This window comes from Phasianus colchicus, chromosome 24 (assembly GCF_987193195.1).
Source record: "Phasianus colchicus chromosome 24, bPhaCol1.hap1.1, whole genome shotgun sequence".
In the NCBI taxonomy this organism is placed as follows: Eukaryota; Metazoa; Chordata; class Aves; order Galliformes; family Phasianidae; genus Phasianus; species Phasianus colchicus.
Window position 1 is genome coordinate 1,505,628 of NC_143459.1, and position 17,493 is coordinate 1,523,120.

A 17,493-nucleotide genomic window follows, 5' to 3' on the forward strand; every position below is an offset into this window, starting at 1 on the left:
AGGCACAAGATAACATGGGTCACTTCGATTGGCTGATTCTTGGCTCCCGCCAGTATTGCGCGCGGCGATTGGTGGGCTGAGGGGGCGCCTCGGGTGAGGGCGGTGCGGCGGTGGCTCAGTGGTGGCGGCGTACGAGATGTGACTTTGTAGTGGGTTTGTCTGAGGATTTGGTCACGGGACGCGTTCTTTTTTAATTGACCTTTTGTATTTAAGGCAATTCTAGTCTTGCTGCGGTAGCCGGTTGAGAGGTGGTCGCGGATGATGTGAGCAGCGCTGGAGGGCCTGCAGTGTGTCACCCCCCGGTGCTGAGGTGATGGAGCCGCTGCCGGAGCTCTACGCCATCTTCCAGGGCGAGGTGTGTGAGCACAGCGCTGGGAACCGGAGGGAAATGTGGCTGTGTTCCTCATCGCTGCTTAGTTTGGGCCGTTGTCCGTGTACATCTGTGTGTGTGTGCTCACACGTGTATAAACCTCTATAAGATGCTCGCCTGGGTAGCACAGGAGCAGCTGGCCCCATTTGCTCTTGTTAGCAGGCAGTGCACAGAGTTGTAGGAGATCACATGAACCTTCTGGATGTTGTGTGTGTTCTAACCACTTTATTGAGAGCTGTGTTTTAAATGTTGTGTTTGTTTTCTTCACAGGTGGCTGCTGTGACAGAATATGGGGCATTTATAAAAATCCCAGGCTGCAGGAAGCAAGGTTTGTTTCTGTTATTTTGTTTGGACTCGGTTACGTGTTGGTGTGTCCAAGCTAAGCAGCCAGCCTCAGAGTTAAGCATTTGGCAGCTTTTAGAAGAAGTGTTTTTTACAAACAAAGCAGCAGTTGATGCTCTCAGAAAGTAGAATTTAGATGGTATGCTTGCATGTGAGACTGAGGTCTATTTAGATATGGCTTTTTCCCAAGTGTGGTGTATTTAAATATAGGCAAAACAGGAATCACTACAACTTAATGGTTTGCACTGCTTATTTCTTTACTGGTCATGTGGAATGAGCTTAATGCAAAAGACTGAAATAAAGCTCAGATAAAACAAATCATGGCTGTCTTCAAGCTCTCTCTACAGTTGTGGGAAACATGCAGTGTGAAACAAAGTGATTTTACAAAAGGAGCAATAGTAGCTTGTTGTTCTGTAATCCAACAAATAGTCACTTCCCACTGATCCAAAAGTGCCAGTTACTTTTGTACCACTTCTAATAAAGGTTTTGGGCAGAAGTGTGTCTGCTGTAGAGAAGCTCTGAGATGCAGAGCCTAAACAAGCTGTGCTTCTGTACTTCTTCATACACGTGTATTACTGTATGTTACCACACAAAAGTAGATGTAAAAAGGATGAGCTGAAAAAAAATGAATAATGTTTATTTTGTAGTATTATTTCTTGACAGTGCACGATTTTTTTTTTTTTTTTTTTTCCCCCTTCTTCCAAAATTCCAATCAGGCCTTGTTCATAAGACTCACATGTCCTCCTGCCGCATAGATAAACCCTCAGAGATAGTAGATGTTGGAGACAAAGTATGGGTGAAACTCATTGGAAAAGAGGTAACTTTAATTCTTGTTGTGCTGTGTAGATATAAGTATATTCTAATACAGTATGCTGTAAGAACAGTGAGCTTTGGAATTCTGTGTGCTTTGGTAGGAGTGTGATGTGTGATACTTTCATACGTGACTTTGGGCATTGACCTGTGACTCAAAATAATGCAGTTCAGGTCTTCATTAAAGCTTTTGACTGAAAAGCAACAGAATTGTACTCTTTTCCTGCACACCCATTCTCACCTTATGTTGTCAAGGGCTGTAAGGAAAAGGCCCATACAACTTAATTTTTCAGTGTGCAATTTTGCTTGATCTGGGGGATCTCCCTTGTAGGTCATAAATTTGAGAATTATAGGAGATCTTCCAATTCTTCCCTGGTGCAGGTTTGGTTGTATAGATTCTCTGTTAATCTGAAAAGGCTTTTAGTGATCTTGTCTTTTTTCTGGGTCAGCTACTTATGCAGAAGCTGTTCTATTTATTGGAATGCTCTACACTGAAAGTGCAACTACAGTATAATAGAAAGAATTGCTTTGGTTTGGTATTCTTTATAGTGCTCTGCTCTGCTACCAATTTCATTTCTTCTCTGTAGGCCTCCAAATGGATTGTATTAATTAGCATCATGTCATTTACTCTTCTTGTTCCATTTATTTCTCTTCCAGATGAAAGATGACAAACTGAAACTGTCCCTTTCCATGAAGGTTGTTAACCAAGGCACAGGGAAAGATCTTGATCCAAACAATGTTTCCCTTGAGTAGGTAAATCTACTGAGTAGAGTATAACAGGTCATGCAGGTTGCTGCTGCCTGCTTTTCCCTGCCTTTCCTTCCTAGCCTTCCTGCCATAATTATCCTCAAGGTCCTCCTTCCTTCAGAGGGTGAGGGAAGCTCTTCCTGAGCTGCTTAGCAGTGCACTGGCTGGTTGCGGGGCTGACTGAAGGTGCTTCCTTGGTTGTACTGCTTAGAGGCTGGCAAGAATTTCACTCCAGCAGTGAATTCCACCCCTTTGCACCCTGGTAGCATTTTGGTTCTTGCATTTAGTGGTGGTTGTGCACTTGTGCTGAGAAAGTTGTTCATCCAAGATGGGTATAGACACACTTGTACGTGGTAGGAAGCCAAATGTCAACCGCTCAGATGTTTCAGAGCTTCCTTCTCTACCTTTTCCTGTGACATGTCTTGCAGCTCAAATAAAACTCTCTTATTTTCATACTGGACAAGTGTGTGTATTCACCTAGATCATGCAGATGTTACTGTAACATCTGCAGCTAATTGCAGCTTATAGCATTTGCTTGCTTTGTGTAGAGGATGTTCAGTTGATCTTAAAATAGAAGATAACCTAACATGCTCTTAATGAATTGGTTTATTCTCATGTGTAGGTGGTCAGCTCCATTCTTTGATATAGCCTAATTGTGCTTTTAGAGCAATGTTGGAAAGGGAGTGGGGAAATTTAGCTTGCCTATGTGTAAGTATAAAGGGTTGAGATTGAAAGTGGAACTTTTTCTTCTCTTTCCAGTCAGGATGAGAGAAAAAAACGCACATTTAGAGACTACACCAGTCAGAAGATCACACTTGAAGCTGTCTTGAACACTGTGTGCAAGAAATGTGGCTGCAAAGGTATGTTTTTGTGGGGTTGTTTTGTTCTTTTGGCATAGCCTTCTTCCAACCAGATAGTGACCTATGGATCGAATTGCAGTGATGTCTGTTGTACTGCATTTTGTTTTGTAAAGACTAAATTTTGCTTTGAGAGCAGTATTTTCTATCACTTGTTGTGCAAAGTGAAGACTTAAGTAAATTCCTTTTAGAAGGTGTCTTTCTTAAAATTGCATCCCTGAGCTTTCTTCTGAGTATGGGTTCTCCTTGTTTTTGTGAACATGCCTTTATAACCAAGGCTTTATTCCAGTTTTGCATTGTAAGAAATAAATGCATGCCTTCACCAGACCGTTTAACAAGGGTTAAAAAGGTCAGTGAAAATGACTTAACTGATTAGTTGCTGGAAACACAGTGTAAGTTTGTAAGCAGCTGTCTTAGAGCTCCAAGTAAGCATTTTTACCTAAGGCTTTTGTATTTTGCTTAGTGCAACAGTGGGAAGTTAGCTTATGTGGTACTTCTACAGCAGCTTTGCGACTGTTGAGGTGTAAGGTGGTTCTTTGTATCTTGAGTTTTTGTTGCATCCAACTTCTTGTTTGACCACAGAGTAAGTGGCTAGGCTGGAGTTGATGCTAGGCTGGAGTTGATGCTAGGCTGGAGTTGATGCTAGGCTGGAGTTGATGCTTTTGGAGAAGGTTAATAAAGACAGATATAAGGGCAGCTATTAAACACCAGTATGGTTCTGTGCCGTGGCCTTATAAAATACCATTCTAAAGAACCCCCAAAACTTAACTAGATCCTACATTTTTTTCCACTCACCCACCAGATATCTGTCCTTTCCACGTATACTTTTTCATGCTGCTTAAGTCCTTGCCCTTATTTTCCTGTTCATAAACAGTGTCTTAGCTTTGTTTGACTAGTCTTTCCAAAATGATGTATTTTGCACTTATTCTTTCTTTAATCAGGGCGTGCTAAATTAGTACAAATACCTGGACTAAAAATGTACATTTGAGATTGTTGTATTGTGGCTACTAATAAAAAAAGGTTGTTGTTGGCACTTTGGGTGTATGAAGTGCAGTTGTACAAAATAGAAGTGTCTGAGGATGGAGAGGGATTACACTTTCAAACACTCTTTTGCAGGTCATTTTGCCAAGGAGTGTTTCATGCAGCCTGGAGGGACCAAATACAGCCTGATTCCAGAAGAGGAAGAAGAGGAGGTGACAGCAGCAGAATGTGAAAGACGCAGAAAGAGCAGCTTGTCTGATGATTCTTCAAAGAAAAGGAAGAAGGTATGAAGTACCTTACTGCAAGTCTGGAAAAGTGAGCCAGACAAAATGGTTCTGTTGAGTTACAGCTATGACTTACTATAGCACATGATTGAGTGGTCAGTGCTGGGCTGAGGAAGTGGCTCCGTTGTGTGCAGGTTCGTTAGCTAAGTGGCAGTCTTTTCTGCAAACTCTGCAGCATTTCTTGTACTATCTCCTTTTATTCTTGTTAACTGTCCCTAAGCTGTGTTATAATGCATAGCTCTCAAAAGAAGTAAGAAAGGCATCTTTTTCTTATTGTGAAACTCAATAGAACTTACTTAGGTTTCCTGAATTTCCATGTTTCTTGCCAGTAGAACTCTTTTGTCTTCTCTCTTGCTGCTCTTATACAGTCACCTTTCTTTAATCTGAAGCAAATGCCCACTGCTGCCCTGCCAGCCTCTGTGGTGTGAACTTGGTATATCTGCACATGCCAGGGTAAAATCACAGATTGTATTTGCACAAGAAGCATACTCCATTTGCAGGCTATAAAGTTACAAATTTCCAGGGATCTTTTATGTTTTTGTATCTTAATCTTGGAATGGTTGAATTCTGGTTTCAGAGCATACTGATTTAATTAAGAAAAAAAAAAAAGTAGAAGAAACTTGAATCTAAAACAGGAGTGCTTGGTGGTGTGTCTCACTGTACAGAAATGAACATTCCATTTTGAGAGTTTGGTAACTAAACTCTTTGTCAGTCACCTTCACGTCATGAGTATCCATCATTCTTCTAAAGCCTTTTCTTTCTCCTTTTTTTTTTTTCTTTTTGTTTCCTTCCACAGCCTTACAACCATTCTGTTTTCCTAGAGAGGTGCAACAGACCGGAAGGGCAGTGGGATTTCTCATGTTTAGAAGCAGGTCAGGCTGAAGAAGGGGAGAGCTTTTGGAAGAGGTAGTGAGATGTGCTTTGCTTCCCAGTATGTAGGCTCTCATTCAAGAATGTGTTGGGCTTGTCTGTGGTATGTTATTATGCTGCAGTGTAGAATACATGTACTCTATTATGGTCTTGGAGACAGTCAATTGAACTGACTTGTCTCTCACATCACAGCATAACTGTGACTGTTTCAGACATCAGTTTCTGTCTTGCCATTGTGACAGCAGGCTGTTTGCAAAAACTCAGCAGAGCTTGCTTCTCCTACCTGGAGTTCTCCTCCCTCAAGAACAAGGATGATTTACCTGGTAATGGCTCACTTTGTCTTACAGTGTAGCTGTTATTTCAATTCTACTGGGAAAACTTGTACTGGGAGGTACACAAATAGTGCTTTATCACATTGGTGCCTATCTGACAGGGGTTTCCTGTGGAGCCTTGCCCTGCTGGGACTTCAGGATATGTGGGTCACTGCTGTGAATTGGTTACTTTTTTTGTTTTTTACTCTGTGGATTAACAGCCTTTCTTTAAATGTTGCTTGTTTCTTTGATCTTCTCCCTTCTCAAGAAGGAGATCAAAAGTTTTCAGATGTTTTCCAGTGCTGGAAAATAAAACTCTGAGTTTTCTAGAGGCAGGATGTGGGATCCTTGAAATGAATAGCTCCCTTGTTGGCTTGGGTGCCTGCTGTGATCTTGTCTGGGAGCCACCGTTGTGCTTCCCGGGTTGCCTAGATCCCCAAGAGGATTTACACAAAATAGAAATAGCTCAGTCTACCTAGTGAGAATTACTCTGCAAACCTTATCCCATCTGATGTTTGTTACATAGGTGTAGAAATATATTTTTAGTGAGTAGAGAGGTGCTTGGTAGATAGGAAACTGCTGTTTAGTGTCGTAGTAATAGCAGTAATGCTCTAGGTTGTTCATTATCTGCATTTTCTGTGTCCCTGATCTGGTAGTTCTTTGCAGTCCCTGAGTGCTTTTCCCTCCCTCCAGCATTTCCTTAAAGAGATGCTCTGGAGACCTTATTCTCTGCTTTGTCTGCATGCCATCCCCAGGGTTACTGTATGGTGGTTTGTTGCTGTTGTCCTGGTTTGTGAGAATCCTGAAGAAAAAATACAGTGTTTTTTGTCCCACTGGAATCTCTTTTGTACCACAGTGGAGATTTAAATTAAAAAAAAAAAAAAAAGTTCTTCAGTACTCTGCTCTTCTGCCTGAATTGTATGACATTAACAGAGTGGAGCTCTCTGCACTCACACAACTTCTGGAATGGCAGTGGGTACAAGGCTTTCTCCTTTCAGATCACAGTGTCAGTACTACACACATCCTGTTATCAGTGAGAAAACAGTGGCTGGTGGCAGAAGCTCATCTAGTGCTGTCACTGTGCTGTGGAAGCACCAGAGAGCATCTGGGGAGCCTCGACAGCTGTGCAGGCTGTTGCTGTGTCCCTTTCACTTTTACTCTGTGGGTCACAGGGTGAGGGAGCTCCTATGGGAACACAACATTGTGCCTGTGCTGAGCTTGCGTAGGAGGGAGGCGTGCTGAGAAAAAAAAACAAACCCTTCTGATTCTTCTCTCTTGCCCTCTGAGAAAAGAACTGCTGTTTCAGCACTAGGAGGAATATCTTTAATTTGAACTTTACAAAAATGACCTGTACTCTGCTGTGGTTTCACAATGGTCACTGGAATTGTATGGTAAATGTGATCTGTGACTGCTTTTTCTGCAATCCTTGCAGCTTTTTCTCCCATCCTGTAAAAGATTACCATGAAGTATTCCTGTTGTCTTTCACTTAAAACCACACCTCATTAAGTGTTGTTTGTTCAGTGACCTGTAACTCATCAAGCTCATCTATCCTTGCCTGTTGCTAGTACTTGTTTTCCTAATTCTTAAATGACAATAGCTCAGGGCATTGCAGAGTCAAATCCACTCTCTTCACACAGTATGCTTTTCTCTTTAACATTCTTACCTATGCTTTTCTGACTTTTCCTATATTTAATAAATTGCCATAATCTAGACTCTTCTCATCAGATAAATTCTAACTGGTCCTTTAAACCAGGGATAAAATATATTTTTGGGGGATTTACATAGTGAACCTCATTTAATATTAAACTGAGAGATGGTTTATTTATTATATATTAATATAAACTTAGCAGGAATATCTGCACCTTGCTGGAGATGTGGGACAAACAGCTGGAAATCCATTTTCCTTTATCACAAAGACAGACATGAAGGCTCTAAACAACACCATGGCTACAAAGTGCTGGTGAAAAGTTCTTTAAGCTTCGAGAGTTGTGGACGCTCCCCTCTTATCTCAAAATCAAATACTTGTAGAAGGAATGAGCTGTTATGACATTCTTAGAATGTAGCCTCAAGCAATCTGTCTTACAAAGAACAGGAAAAAGCCTGGAGCAGTGTGGTCCCCTTCAATAGTACCAGCTTTTTCAATTTATCTGGCAATAGGAAAGCCAGGACTGTCAGGCTGTAGTCCAGCTACTCAGCTTCTGTATGCCATCCCTCAACACAGTTCTTGTATTTGAAGGATTTTGAAGCAAGTTTATTCAATTTTAGTAGAACTGTAAGAGAGGTACTGGACAATGCATGTGAAGAGCTGTAATGGTCTTTGTACTTGTAAAGATGGTTAGAGAGGGCAAAATTTGGGCAAAATTCTCTCACAATGCTTGCACAAATGCAGCATTTGTAGTACTGAGGGAGTGCCTGGGTGTGCCTGAGAACAGCAGAGCTCATCAGCAGCAATCCCTTCTGGAGACCTGTCTGTAGTTCTGGGCTTGGGGAGGCTTTGTTGCTGTTATTAAAGGCAGAGTTTGGACATTTACTTTGGTACTGACATGTAAACCAGAGGAAGGCTGTGCAGTGTAGGTAAGTCCTGGTGAGCAGAGTGAGTCTGGCATCCAGTGGAGCATGGCAAAGCAGCTGAGTGCTGCTCATCCCATACCAGGATGCTGGCAATTAAAGTCAGGTCTGTGGTCTAGTGTCTTTTTCTTTGTTACTGTGATTGGTGTACCTCTCCCTGTAATCCTGAGGAGACAGATGTGACATCCTGTCTTATCTTCAGCCTTCACATGCTGAGACAGCTTCCCAAGCTCTGGAATGAAACTGTTAGTTAAGGTCTTCTCCAGTTTTCTCACCACGTTCACAGACTGGAAAAGCTTGAGAAAATTCTCCACACTGCATCCTTTTTCCTAGAAGGTTTAACTCTTAACAGTCTTCAGAAGAAGATGGTAGTGATTTGCTTCTGCCCTTGCCATGTGAGCCTTTTATGGTACTGTGGTGAAGCTACAGAAACTGATACTTGCCAGAAAAGTGTGTGCAGTCAGCTTGGTTCTCTGAAACTTCTTTGGGGTCTGAGATGACTCTTTGTTTGATATACAGCAAAGTCAAGGCACAGATTAGAGCTGAATGGTCTCCCTAAAATAATTGTTGTGTTTCACATTTAATAAGCTACTAGCTTCCTTCTTTCTTTGTCCTTAACTGAGAGTGTCTATCTGGTGCTATGGCATGTTATCCATGCTGAATTGAGATTTTTAGATGGCTGCTCATGTCCCCACTCTTAGGGGAGGATGTGTTATTAAATAAAACATGTACACCTCTCAGCTTGTCTTCCTGTAAGCTGGTGTATTCGTGTGGAGACCACGCTTGCCTGGAAGTGACTGAAGCTAATGGAAGGAATGTCTCGTGGGGAGGAAGGAGAGAAATCAGCCTTCTCTGTGCTCATTGCATTGAGGCGCCTTTTTTCCCCAAGCAATCTGAAGACAGCTTGCCCTTTATAGCGTGAGGTGAGGCACTGGAGGGCTGCCAGCATCTGGGTGAAATGCCCTGTTAAAGCATACTTCCACACTGCATGGTCTTGGCATTAACATCCTCCCTTGTCACAGTGAGCTGCCACAGGACCTTCAAGCCAGCAGCAGAAGCAGAGTCAGGATGGAAAAGCCAGTTATTACAGGGGATTTTCCCCCCATCTTTGCCTCATTTATTCTTTTTCTGTTCTTAGCAACTGTTTCTCACACGAGTACTGGTTTCTTCATTTGCAATCTTGTGGGTGAGTAGGCACATTGCCTTTCTCAGGCTTCCTTCTGTGAAGCGAGTTTCCTTTAGGTGGATGCTTTCCAGTTTTTTAGCTGGGATGGCTGTTTTTGCCTGGGTGGGGTGGGTGTGTAGCCAGCCCCAGGCAGTGCTACAGGCATCCCAGAGTGACTCAGGACAGGCCCACAGTGTCAGTGCTGGATTCAGACTTTCAGCACCCAGTTCTGATCCCAGCTTTGTTGGAGCAGGTAGAAATTCGTGAGTCATTCTGATTTTGTGCAGGTATCACCTGTGTATCCGTGGCTGATAGTGATGTTCCCTTTGCCTGTTCATGCATTCTTTTTCTCTTCCTTGGCTTAACTGTTCTTCTGGGTTGGCTGTGGATGCACAGAGCAGCTAGCCAAGAGAGGAGACCTTCCAGAAAATTTGTTCTGCCTGTAGCCCTGTGTCTTGCACAACTGTGCTGTTGGGCTCACTGCTTTTTTTTTGGGTTTCCTCATGAAATGAGTGCATGGCACAATCAGCCCTGCCAAGGCAGGGGTGTGATTTACAGCAGGCCTCTTCCAGTAAAACTCTGCTGCAAGCCCACAGGTGACCTTGAGGTCATTGGAAACACTTGGCATTGAAAATAAACAGAGCTGCTAGCTTGGGGTCTCCAGGCTTCTCATGTTACGCTCCCTTGCATAGTGGAATTTAAAACATGTTTTATATGGCAAACACTGAAATTGTGTTTGGGATTGTCAGTAGCAGTGCCCATCTCTGGCAGTGGCTCTTTGCTTTTGCCCCACTTGGAGGCTGTTTCCATGAGCTCACTTCCACTCTAGCTGTGTTTTTGCAAACCTGTGTGTTAATTTGGTGCTTTCAGGAAGAGCCATTCTTGGGCCCAAACTGTGCATGGAGGTGCAGTGCTTGTGAACTGTGGCAGGATGGTAAATCTAAATAAGATGCATGTGGTAGAGTATGTATGTGGGGAAAGGAGCTGGACTGCAGATAGGGGAAAAAGCCTCATCTAGTACAACTAGCACTTGGACTTGCCTGTATAACTGGATAATGCAATTGGCTGATAGTTTTCAGTAAGTTTGGGAAAGTCTATGCCCAGTTTACAATGCAGGTCAGAGCAGTTAGCACACACACATTGTCCAGGAATGAGCACACTTCAAGCAAAAACACCAGTACAGGGCTTAGAGCAGCAAGCTTTGCTTGCTGGGCTGCATTCCTCACTGCTATTGTCTAAGCCTATCACAGGCATTTGCAGTGGCATGGGTGGCCTTGCTGGCCCATCTCTGTTTTGTGAAAATCTGTTTTGCTTCTTTTCTTACATCCTTTTTACGTGCTTGAACTGCAATGAAAATTCATGATACACATCTGCAAAGAAAGGTCTCTTTCTTAGTGTTGATACGACTGTGGAAGAAAGCAGTGAGTGCTTGTTGCTGGATGGAATGCTTGCTGGACTTAGGTGGAGAGCTGGAATCACCATTAGCAGTCTCTGCATGCTTGACAACATACTGCATCTTGGGCCTGCTCACCTGCACGGTGCTTTAATTTACTTCCCAGAATCATGGTGTTGCTATTCTGCTCCCCTCTGGTGCTGGGGCTGCTTGGTTTGCACCATGCAGGTGATGGCCCAGCTGCTGCTTGGGGCTGTGGGGCACAGCAGGGCTGGTGCTGGTCTTCGTGTGCTGCCTGCACAGCCGGATCACATCCTCCCTCTCAGTCCTGCTGTCTAATTAAATAGATACAAATTGCCATCTCCACGCTGTTAAATGGTCTTTGTCTGCCTTGAGATTCTTTGGGAGGAGGTGTAACTGCAGTACTGATTTCAGAGTAATCTGTGCTAAGAAGTTACTGCTCAATGCCTCAAAACTCAGTTCCTCTTATAAAGTTCCTTGCATGATTTATTCAAGCACCAGCTGGTCTTTTTCTGCCCGTAAATGTTAGGTCCCTCTTGAACACTGTGTAGCTCTTGTTTCAGAGCCTCACAGAAATGCAGCCCTGGGGGCTCAGTGACGCCCCTAACCTCTGCCTGCCACGTGGTGGGGAGATGAGATTGTGCAAAGAGAGTTATTGCCAAAGGGTGCTTTCCTCATCCCATCTCCCCTCCAGGGAGGGCCAAGGGAAACTTCACATCTGAAAAACGTTTTGGGCCTTGGGGGGTGGGAGGGGGTGGTGTGGGGTCTGCCCCAGCACAGCTGCTCTAGGGCTGTGGTGTGCTGGGAGGCCCTGCAGGACTGTCCCGTCCCTCTCTCCGTGGTTCACAGGTAATGACTCTGATGGTTGAGGTTTCCAAACTATTCCTCTGCATTTTGGCTACACTTGGGCTTTGCAGTGAGGAGAAGGGTGTGTTGCTGTTAGTGCTCCAGTGCATTAGTGTTCTTTTCCTGGCAGCCTGTGGGCTGCTGATGATGTGGGGAAGTGGGGATAGCTCTCACTTCCAGCTGGCTGTTTTAGAAACCATTTCGTTGGCAAAAGTCTTCTTCCTGCCAACCCCTATAAAAAGGAATAGCCTTAAATAAATGGAGTACTCTCTTTGTGATGTGACTACCAGTATTCAGGCTTGGATTTCCATTTCGGTACCCACCTCTGTCCTGCCAGCTGTCAGACAGTGCCTGCTGTAGCTATGGGCTGACACAGGTGGCAAAGTCCATGCAGCTGGGGCAGAGCCTGCATGCATCATCATGTTGGGACAGGCTCACTTCTCTCACAGCTTTTCAGGCTCTCATGACAGCAAATGGCTCGGTGCCCTGAGCACAAGTGACGGTTTTCCCATGTGCAAAGCTGTATTTGTTTTGTTTCATTTGATAGGAGAAGAAGAAGAAAAAGAAGCACAAGAGTAAGCAGTCCACTGAGTCTGACTCAGACAGTTCTGACTCGGACAGCGATGGAGCTCAGCCAGCCAGCAAGAGGGCCAAGCATTCAGGGAAGACCAGTAAGGCTCAGAAGAAGAAGAAAAAGAAGCATAAGAAGAAGACCAAAGAGTGACAGCAGGCAGAGAGGGGCACTGCTGTTGTGAATCCCTGGAATGTGCTGCTGGGAGCAAGCAGGAGCAAGTCAGTGTGCTCCTTGCAGCAAGTCAAGGAGTTTCCTTCTTCCAAAAGTAATGCTCAGCCTGTGTTGTTAAAGTTGTTGACTTTGCTGTAAGTTTTCCTCTGTTACCTTAGGCACGGGCTGCCTTTTTCTCCCACTGAGGCCAGTGGGCGTGCTTGCCAGCGTAGTCTAATTACACCCATTCATCAGCCCCTCTATCCTGTAGCCTCCTGTGGGGCTGGGTAAGCTGCCACCACCCTGCAGGCTCCCCGGTCAGCGTCAGCCCTGAGCTGTGACATCAGTCCCGGATGGAGTTGCCTGTAAAAGGTGGAGCTGTGTGTCCCTGCGCCCCAGCCTGCCTGCACATGTGCTCTGTTGGATGGGTGCAGCTGCAGTGACTGAGCACAGCCCTGCTGCACAACAGCTCCAAGGAAGGGCACTGCTATCTGTGCCCTAACCCCACTTCTTTCTCAATGCAAGGCACTGCCTGGAGGGGCTTGGTTCACAAGTTGGCTTTGGTACTCAAACCCTCCCCCTGCTGCATTCATTTTTGTCTGTAAACATTGAAAGTGGCAGAGTAAGAAGCAAAGTGGTGAGTGGTGATATTTTAAGTAAACATTAACTGTGGTGTATTTGCTGCCTTTGTAAAGGATGGAAAATAAATCTCTCAAATCTCCAGGTGTACTTTGTACTGTTTTCTTTCTTTTGTGCACTCTACGCTTTCATCTTGAGCAGTGGATAAAAGAGCCCCTGGCCTGCAAGCTGAGAACTGCCTGCTTAGGAAGAGATGGGATGTGTTATGGAGTTTTGATAACCAGGTAGGGAGAAGCCCTGTGCTAGAGCCTGCAGGGCTTCCCTGGGGTGAGGATGCCATCCCCATAAGAAGACTGGTGTGTGGTGAGGCTCGCTGTGATGGTCTGTAGTAGTGACTGCATTGTGAGTCCTGTAACGAGCTGAAGGTCAGGGAGGTTTTGCTGAAGTGGGGCTGTTTTCAGTGCTGCTTGCCCAAATCTCATTTTGCACAGCAGGGCTGGGGCTGGGCACAGGGCTTCAGCCCCTGAACTCCTTCAGGTCCCCGTGGCCCAGCCTGACTTTGGGCTGGTCCCTTTCCAGCCCAGGCCCTGATGTTCTCTTGACCTTGACTCCTCAGCTCCTCTGTGGCCAGGCACGTCATACTGCCTGATGCTTTGGCAGGCAGCACCTGTCTGGATTAGTGCTGGGGAAGGATTGCTTTGGTTGGCATGACGTGTGCTCGTATCATGAATGATTTATAGCAGAGCTGCCATTGGAGTGAACTAATATCCCCTCCAAAAAAACGGGCTGTGTGTCCACCTGGTGCTGCAGCACTGATGCAATGGGTGGCAGAGACCCTGAGTGCAGCAGGACCTGCCCTAGTGTGGGCTCACCAGTGCTGGGAAGTGGCTGATGCTGGGTTTTTCCCACATGTTACTGTGTTTGAGAGCCTGATGGGTGCCCTGGGGGAAGACAACATGTGCTGTGCAGCGGATAAAGGGGATGGTGATAGCACATGGGTGCACATGCCAAAAGCCTTTTTCCAAGCACGCCAGCCACAGCTCTGTAACAACATTGCTTTTATTATTTTTCCACGTGGGTTCTTCCATTAAAAAAAAAAAAAAAAGAGAAAAATAATAACAAACATAACACCCTCACCCCAACCAGCCCCACGAGACCACAGGATCAGGGCACGGTGGCTTTGGAAGGCTCCAGCACTGCGGTGAGCCGCGCACCGCGCGGGGAAGGCAGAGAACTCAATGCTGGAGCTGGCACTGGGGGACGGGCAGGGAGCTGGGGACAGCCCCTATGATGCCTTCTCGTAGGTGCGGGTGGAGACAACGCTGCCCATGGTGAGAGTCTGGGGGCAAAGAGCACTGTGAGCACTGGGGTGGGATCTTGGGCATCCCCCCATCTAAAATCCTTTGTATTTACTTACCAGAATCAATTTCCCATCCTTCAGCTCCCGCACTAGTGATGTCTCCTTCCCATCCCACTTCTGCACATGGACCAGCTTGCCTCCGTCTAGCTTGACCAAGGACTGTGGAGAGAGAACAGAACCACCATTCCCCTCATGGCTGGAGCTTTGCTGCTCCATCCTTACAGCTTTGGATGCTCCTTTTCATCCCATGGGGCCCAAAGACCAGCAAAGGGTGCCTCCAGGATCCCTGGGTGCCTCCAGGATCCCTGGGTGCCAGGATTCCACTTGGCTCTACTCACCCAGCTTGGCACAGGACAGCAGCTGGGTCACAATCATAGCCCCAGTTGCCCCTTGTTGGCACCAGGGGCCACTGGCACGGTGACCCTGCCCCCTGCCCCACAGCTGCATCCTGAGCTGAGCTGTTGAACAAGCCCTTGCTCATCCGGGCTCCTGTTTGCTCAGCCGCTGCTGTTGACTCAGCCCTGAGAGCCCGGCCAGTGCCAAGGTTAACGTGACAGAGGGCTTGGCTGTGCCAGCATGGGAAGTGGCACAGTCTGCCCAGCTCTGTTCTGCTATCCCCCCACTGCCTGACACCCAGTCCTCTGCCTTCCAGTGATATTTCTCAGCTCCAGCCCAGGGGACCGCATGCCCCCAGCTGTCCCAGCCTCTTGTCCCTTGCAAACGTCCCTGTGCACCCTGGAGCACAGGCACCCAAGGGCTGGGTTTTGCATGGCTCAGGTCCCCAGCACTGCTGCTGCATCTCGCTGACCTCATGGATTGGTTGACATAGCTCAAGTCCATCCAGCCCAAGGCTTCAGTGCTCCATGGATCAGGGTTCTGCATGGCTTAAGATTCTCCATCGTTTGGTCTTCTCATAGTTTGAATCTCCCAGTGGTTGGATGTCCCCATAGCTTAGGACTTCCCATTACCTGCATGTCCTCAGGTCTCCCCATTGCTTGAGTCACCCCATGGTTGGATGCTCCCATGAATTGGGTCTCACCATGATGGGGGTCCCTGCAACCCACTTGGTTTCCTTCATGGGTAGGGACTCTGCACTGGTTTTGATCTCCTCATGGCTTGAGTTACCCATGATTGGATGCCTCCAAAGCTCAGCTCTCCCCATTAGTGTGTCCCCATAGCTTGGGTATCCTCATGGCTTAGGTGTCCCCATGACTTGGATGTCCTCTTAGCTCAGGTCTCCCCACGGCTTGGATGTCCTCATCACTTAGGAGCCTCCATGACTTGAAAGTCCCCAGAATTCAGGTCTCCCCATGACTTGATGTCCCCATAGCACAGAGGTCCTAATGCATTGGGTGTCCCCATGGCTTGGGTGCTCTGCAGCTCAGCTTCCTTCAGAGCTCAAGTTCTCCTTTCCCTGCACCCCAGACATTCTGGGTCCCCCCCAGTTTGGTGGCTCCTCATCTTGGAGCACCTCACAGCCCCACAGCTTCCTGCTTGGCTGCCTGGGGGCTGTCAGATGGGCCCCATTTCATTGTCTGCCCTCTGGCAGCCAGCCGAGGGGTGTCTGAAGGGCACGTCCCTGGCTGCTTCACACGTCCCTGCCACACACCAGCAGCCAAAGAGCTTTTAGCATAGTTTCCACCACCCTGAGCGGATCAGCCCTATGCTTGGGGCAGAGCTGTCACAAGACAAAGCAGGCAGGCTGGTTATAGTCAAAGCTGTGCATGGAAATATCTCCTAGGGGTCAAACCTGTGCTCTACTGCTGCTCTGGTTCCCCAGCAAGATGGATGGCACCAGGATAGGCTGAGCAGATGGAGCAGAGGATGAAGACAGGGATATGCTGCAATGTCTGCCTGGCACTACCGCCTTGCTCGCACTCGCCCCATTTCAGCCCAACCTCACTCCCCACCCAGCCCTGTGCCTGCTTCCCCATGGGGCAGGAAGAAGTTTCGTGTGCCTACAAGCCCCGTGATGGCCCCCAAATCTCTTTTGCAACACAGCCACTCAGTTACAGCATCGCCTTCCGCAAAACCCAGATGCAAGTGGAGGCAAGGGGTGCAAAGGGCAGAGGGAAGCAGCCCCCCAGCTCCCTCACCTTGACGTGCCTGTCGTCGGCCGTGGTCTCATCGAACTCCTCGCCCAGCTTGAAGCTGATCTCTGTGTTCTTGAAGGTGCTATGGGTCTTCACCGTCACCTTGTCACCATCCACCTCGATGATGGTGGTGGGTTTGGTCAGGCCGGCCATCTGCCTGGTGGCAAAGCCCACCCCTGGTTGGGGGACAGGGGGTCAATGCGGTGTCCCCATGCGTCACCCCAGAGCCCCTCCTGGTTTTTTGGGGGGGCTTTTTTTTCGACACGGGGGGGGGGACCCACTGCATCCCCACGGGGCCGTACTTTGTGGGGGATCTGGGCATCATTCAGGGGCTGATCCTGCACATTTATGGCTGGGCAGAACGGGAAGCACCTGTGGTCACCACCCCTCCAGACCCCTCTGGGGCTCATCCTGCCCAGGGATGGAGGATTCAGGACAGCGGATGGGGGCACGAAGCCCCTGGGATCCCCTTCATCAGCCCTTCCCCCACACCGGGGTTTCGGGGGGGGGGGACCGGGTGGGGTGATTCCACCCGTTCCCCTCCACCCCGGCAGCAGCCCCTCCCCAGCACAGCACCGCGTTGCTCTTTCCTATTTTTATTTCTATATTTTATTATTCCTATTTTTATTTTTCCCTTTTAAACCCATGCAGCAGCCGACGATCCCCACCCTCCCCATTAAAAAAAAAAAAAGAAAGAAAGAAAAAAAAAAAGGCGGAAAAAACGGCGATTTCCGCCTTCCCGACCCCGCACTCACCCAACGCCTTCATGTACTCATCGAAATTGGCCGTGTCCACCAGCTTCCAGGTGCCCACGAACGCTTCCACCATGGCGAAGCCGCGCGTGTCCCCGTGTCCGTCTGTCCCCGCAGCGCCGCACCGCCCGCAGCTGCCGCCCGGCCCCGCGGCTCCTTAAATACCGGCCCCATCACATGATGGGAAGAGGCTCCAGAAATACCCCGACGGGGACGGGCAGCGCTGCCAACCGCCGCCCCCCGGCCGCCCCCTCCACCCCCATCCCCTGCCCGTGTGCTGTGCGCGGCCCCGCGGAGATCGCGGACGCGCGTGGGTGCGTGGAGGCGAGGATGTGCGGTGCCGATGGCCGCGTGCTTCACGGTGAGGTGTGGATGGAGGGGGGAAACTGAGGCACGGGAACATCCGTGGGGACACGGGGG

The 17,493-nt window shown here is 47.6% G+C and overlaps 2 protein-coding genes across 3 annotated transcripts; one reads left to right on the forward strand and one right to left on the reverse strand.

Moving 5' to 3' along the window:
- The first annotated feature begins 77 nt into the window (after window positions 1–77).
- Window positions 78–13,016, forward strand: ZCCHC17 (zinc finger CCHC-type containing 17). 2 transcript variants are annotated; one of them, XM_090123938.1, is made up of 8 exons: window positions 78–93; window positions 214–355; window positions 641–698; window positions 1,429–1,529; window positions 2,180–2,271; window positions 3,029–3,129; window positions 4,243–4,391; window positions 12,113–13,016. In XM_090123938.1, the coding sequence occupies exons 2-8, from the start codon at window positions 314–316 to the stop codon at window positions 12,287–12,289; spliced, it is 720 nt and encodes a 239-aa protein (XP_089980064.1). In that variant the 5' UTR covers window positions 78–93; window positions 214–313; the 3' UTR covers window positions 12,290–13,016. The 2 variants fall into 2 exon arrangements, with proteins under 2 accessions (XP_089980064.1, XP_031450950.1); XM_031595090.2 differs by having other exon boundaries at window positions 91–129.
- An 893-nt stretch (window positions 13,017–13,909) lies between these two features.
- Window positions 13,910–17,235, reverse strand: FABP3 (fatty acid binding protein 3). Its single transcript, XM_031594679.2, has 4 exons — window positions 17,077–17,235; window positions 16,325–16,497; window positions 14,286–14,387; window positions 13,910–14,207 (listed from the first exon to the last, which is right to left on the reverse strand). The coding sequence occupies exons 1-4, from the start codon at window positions 17,147–17,149 to the stop codon at window positions 14,154–14,156; spliced, it is 402 nt and encodes a 133-aa protein (XP_031450539.1). The 5' UTR covers window positions 17,150–17,235; the 3' UTR covers window positions 13,910–14,153.
- Window positions 17,236–17,493: the final 258 nt, after the last annotated feature.

What these genes read in the sequence shown, in the direction of transcription:
- ZCCHC17 (XM_090123938.1), top strand. Translation starts at nt 314, where the DNA reads ATGGAGCCGCTGCCGGAGCTCTACGCCATCTTCCAGGGCGAG. An exon ending in ACGCCATCTTCCAGGGCGAG is followed by an intron (nt 356 to 640) that starts GTGTGTGAGCAC and finishes TTTTCTTCACAG; the next exon opens with GTGGCTGCTGTGACAGAATA. An exon ending in CAAGAAATGTGGCTGCAAAG is followed by an intron (nt 3,130 to 4,242) that starts GTATGTTTTTGT and finishes ACTCTTTTGCAG; the next exon opens with GTCATTTTGCCAAGGAGTGT.
- FABP3 (XM_031594679.2), bottom strand. Translation starts at nt 17,149, where the DNA reads ATGGTGGAAGCGTTCGTGGGCACCTGGAAGCTGGTGGACACGGCCAAT. An exon ending in TGAGTACATGAAGGCGTTGG is followed by an intron (nt 16,498 to 17,076) that starts GTGAGTGCGGGG and finishes TCCCCCAACCAG; the next exon opens with GGGTGGGCTTTGCCACCAGG. An exon ending in CCGACGACAGGCACGTCAAG is followed by an intron (nt 14,388 to 16,324) that starts GTGAGGGAGCTG and finishes CTCTCTCCACAG; the next exon opens with TCCTTGGTCAAGCTAGACGG.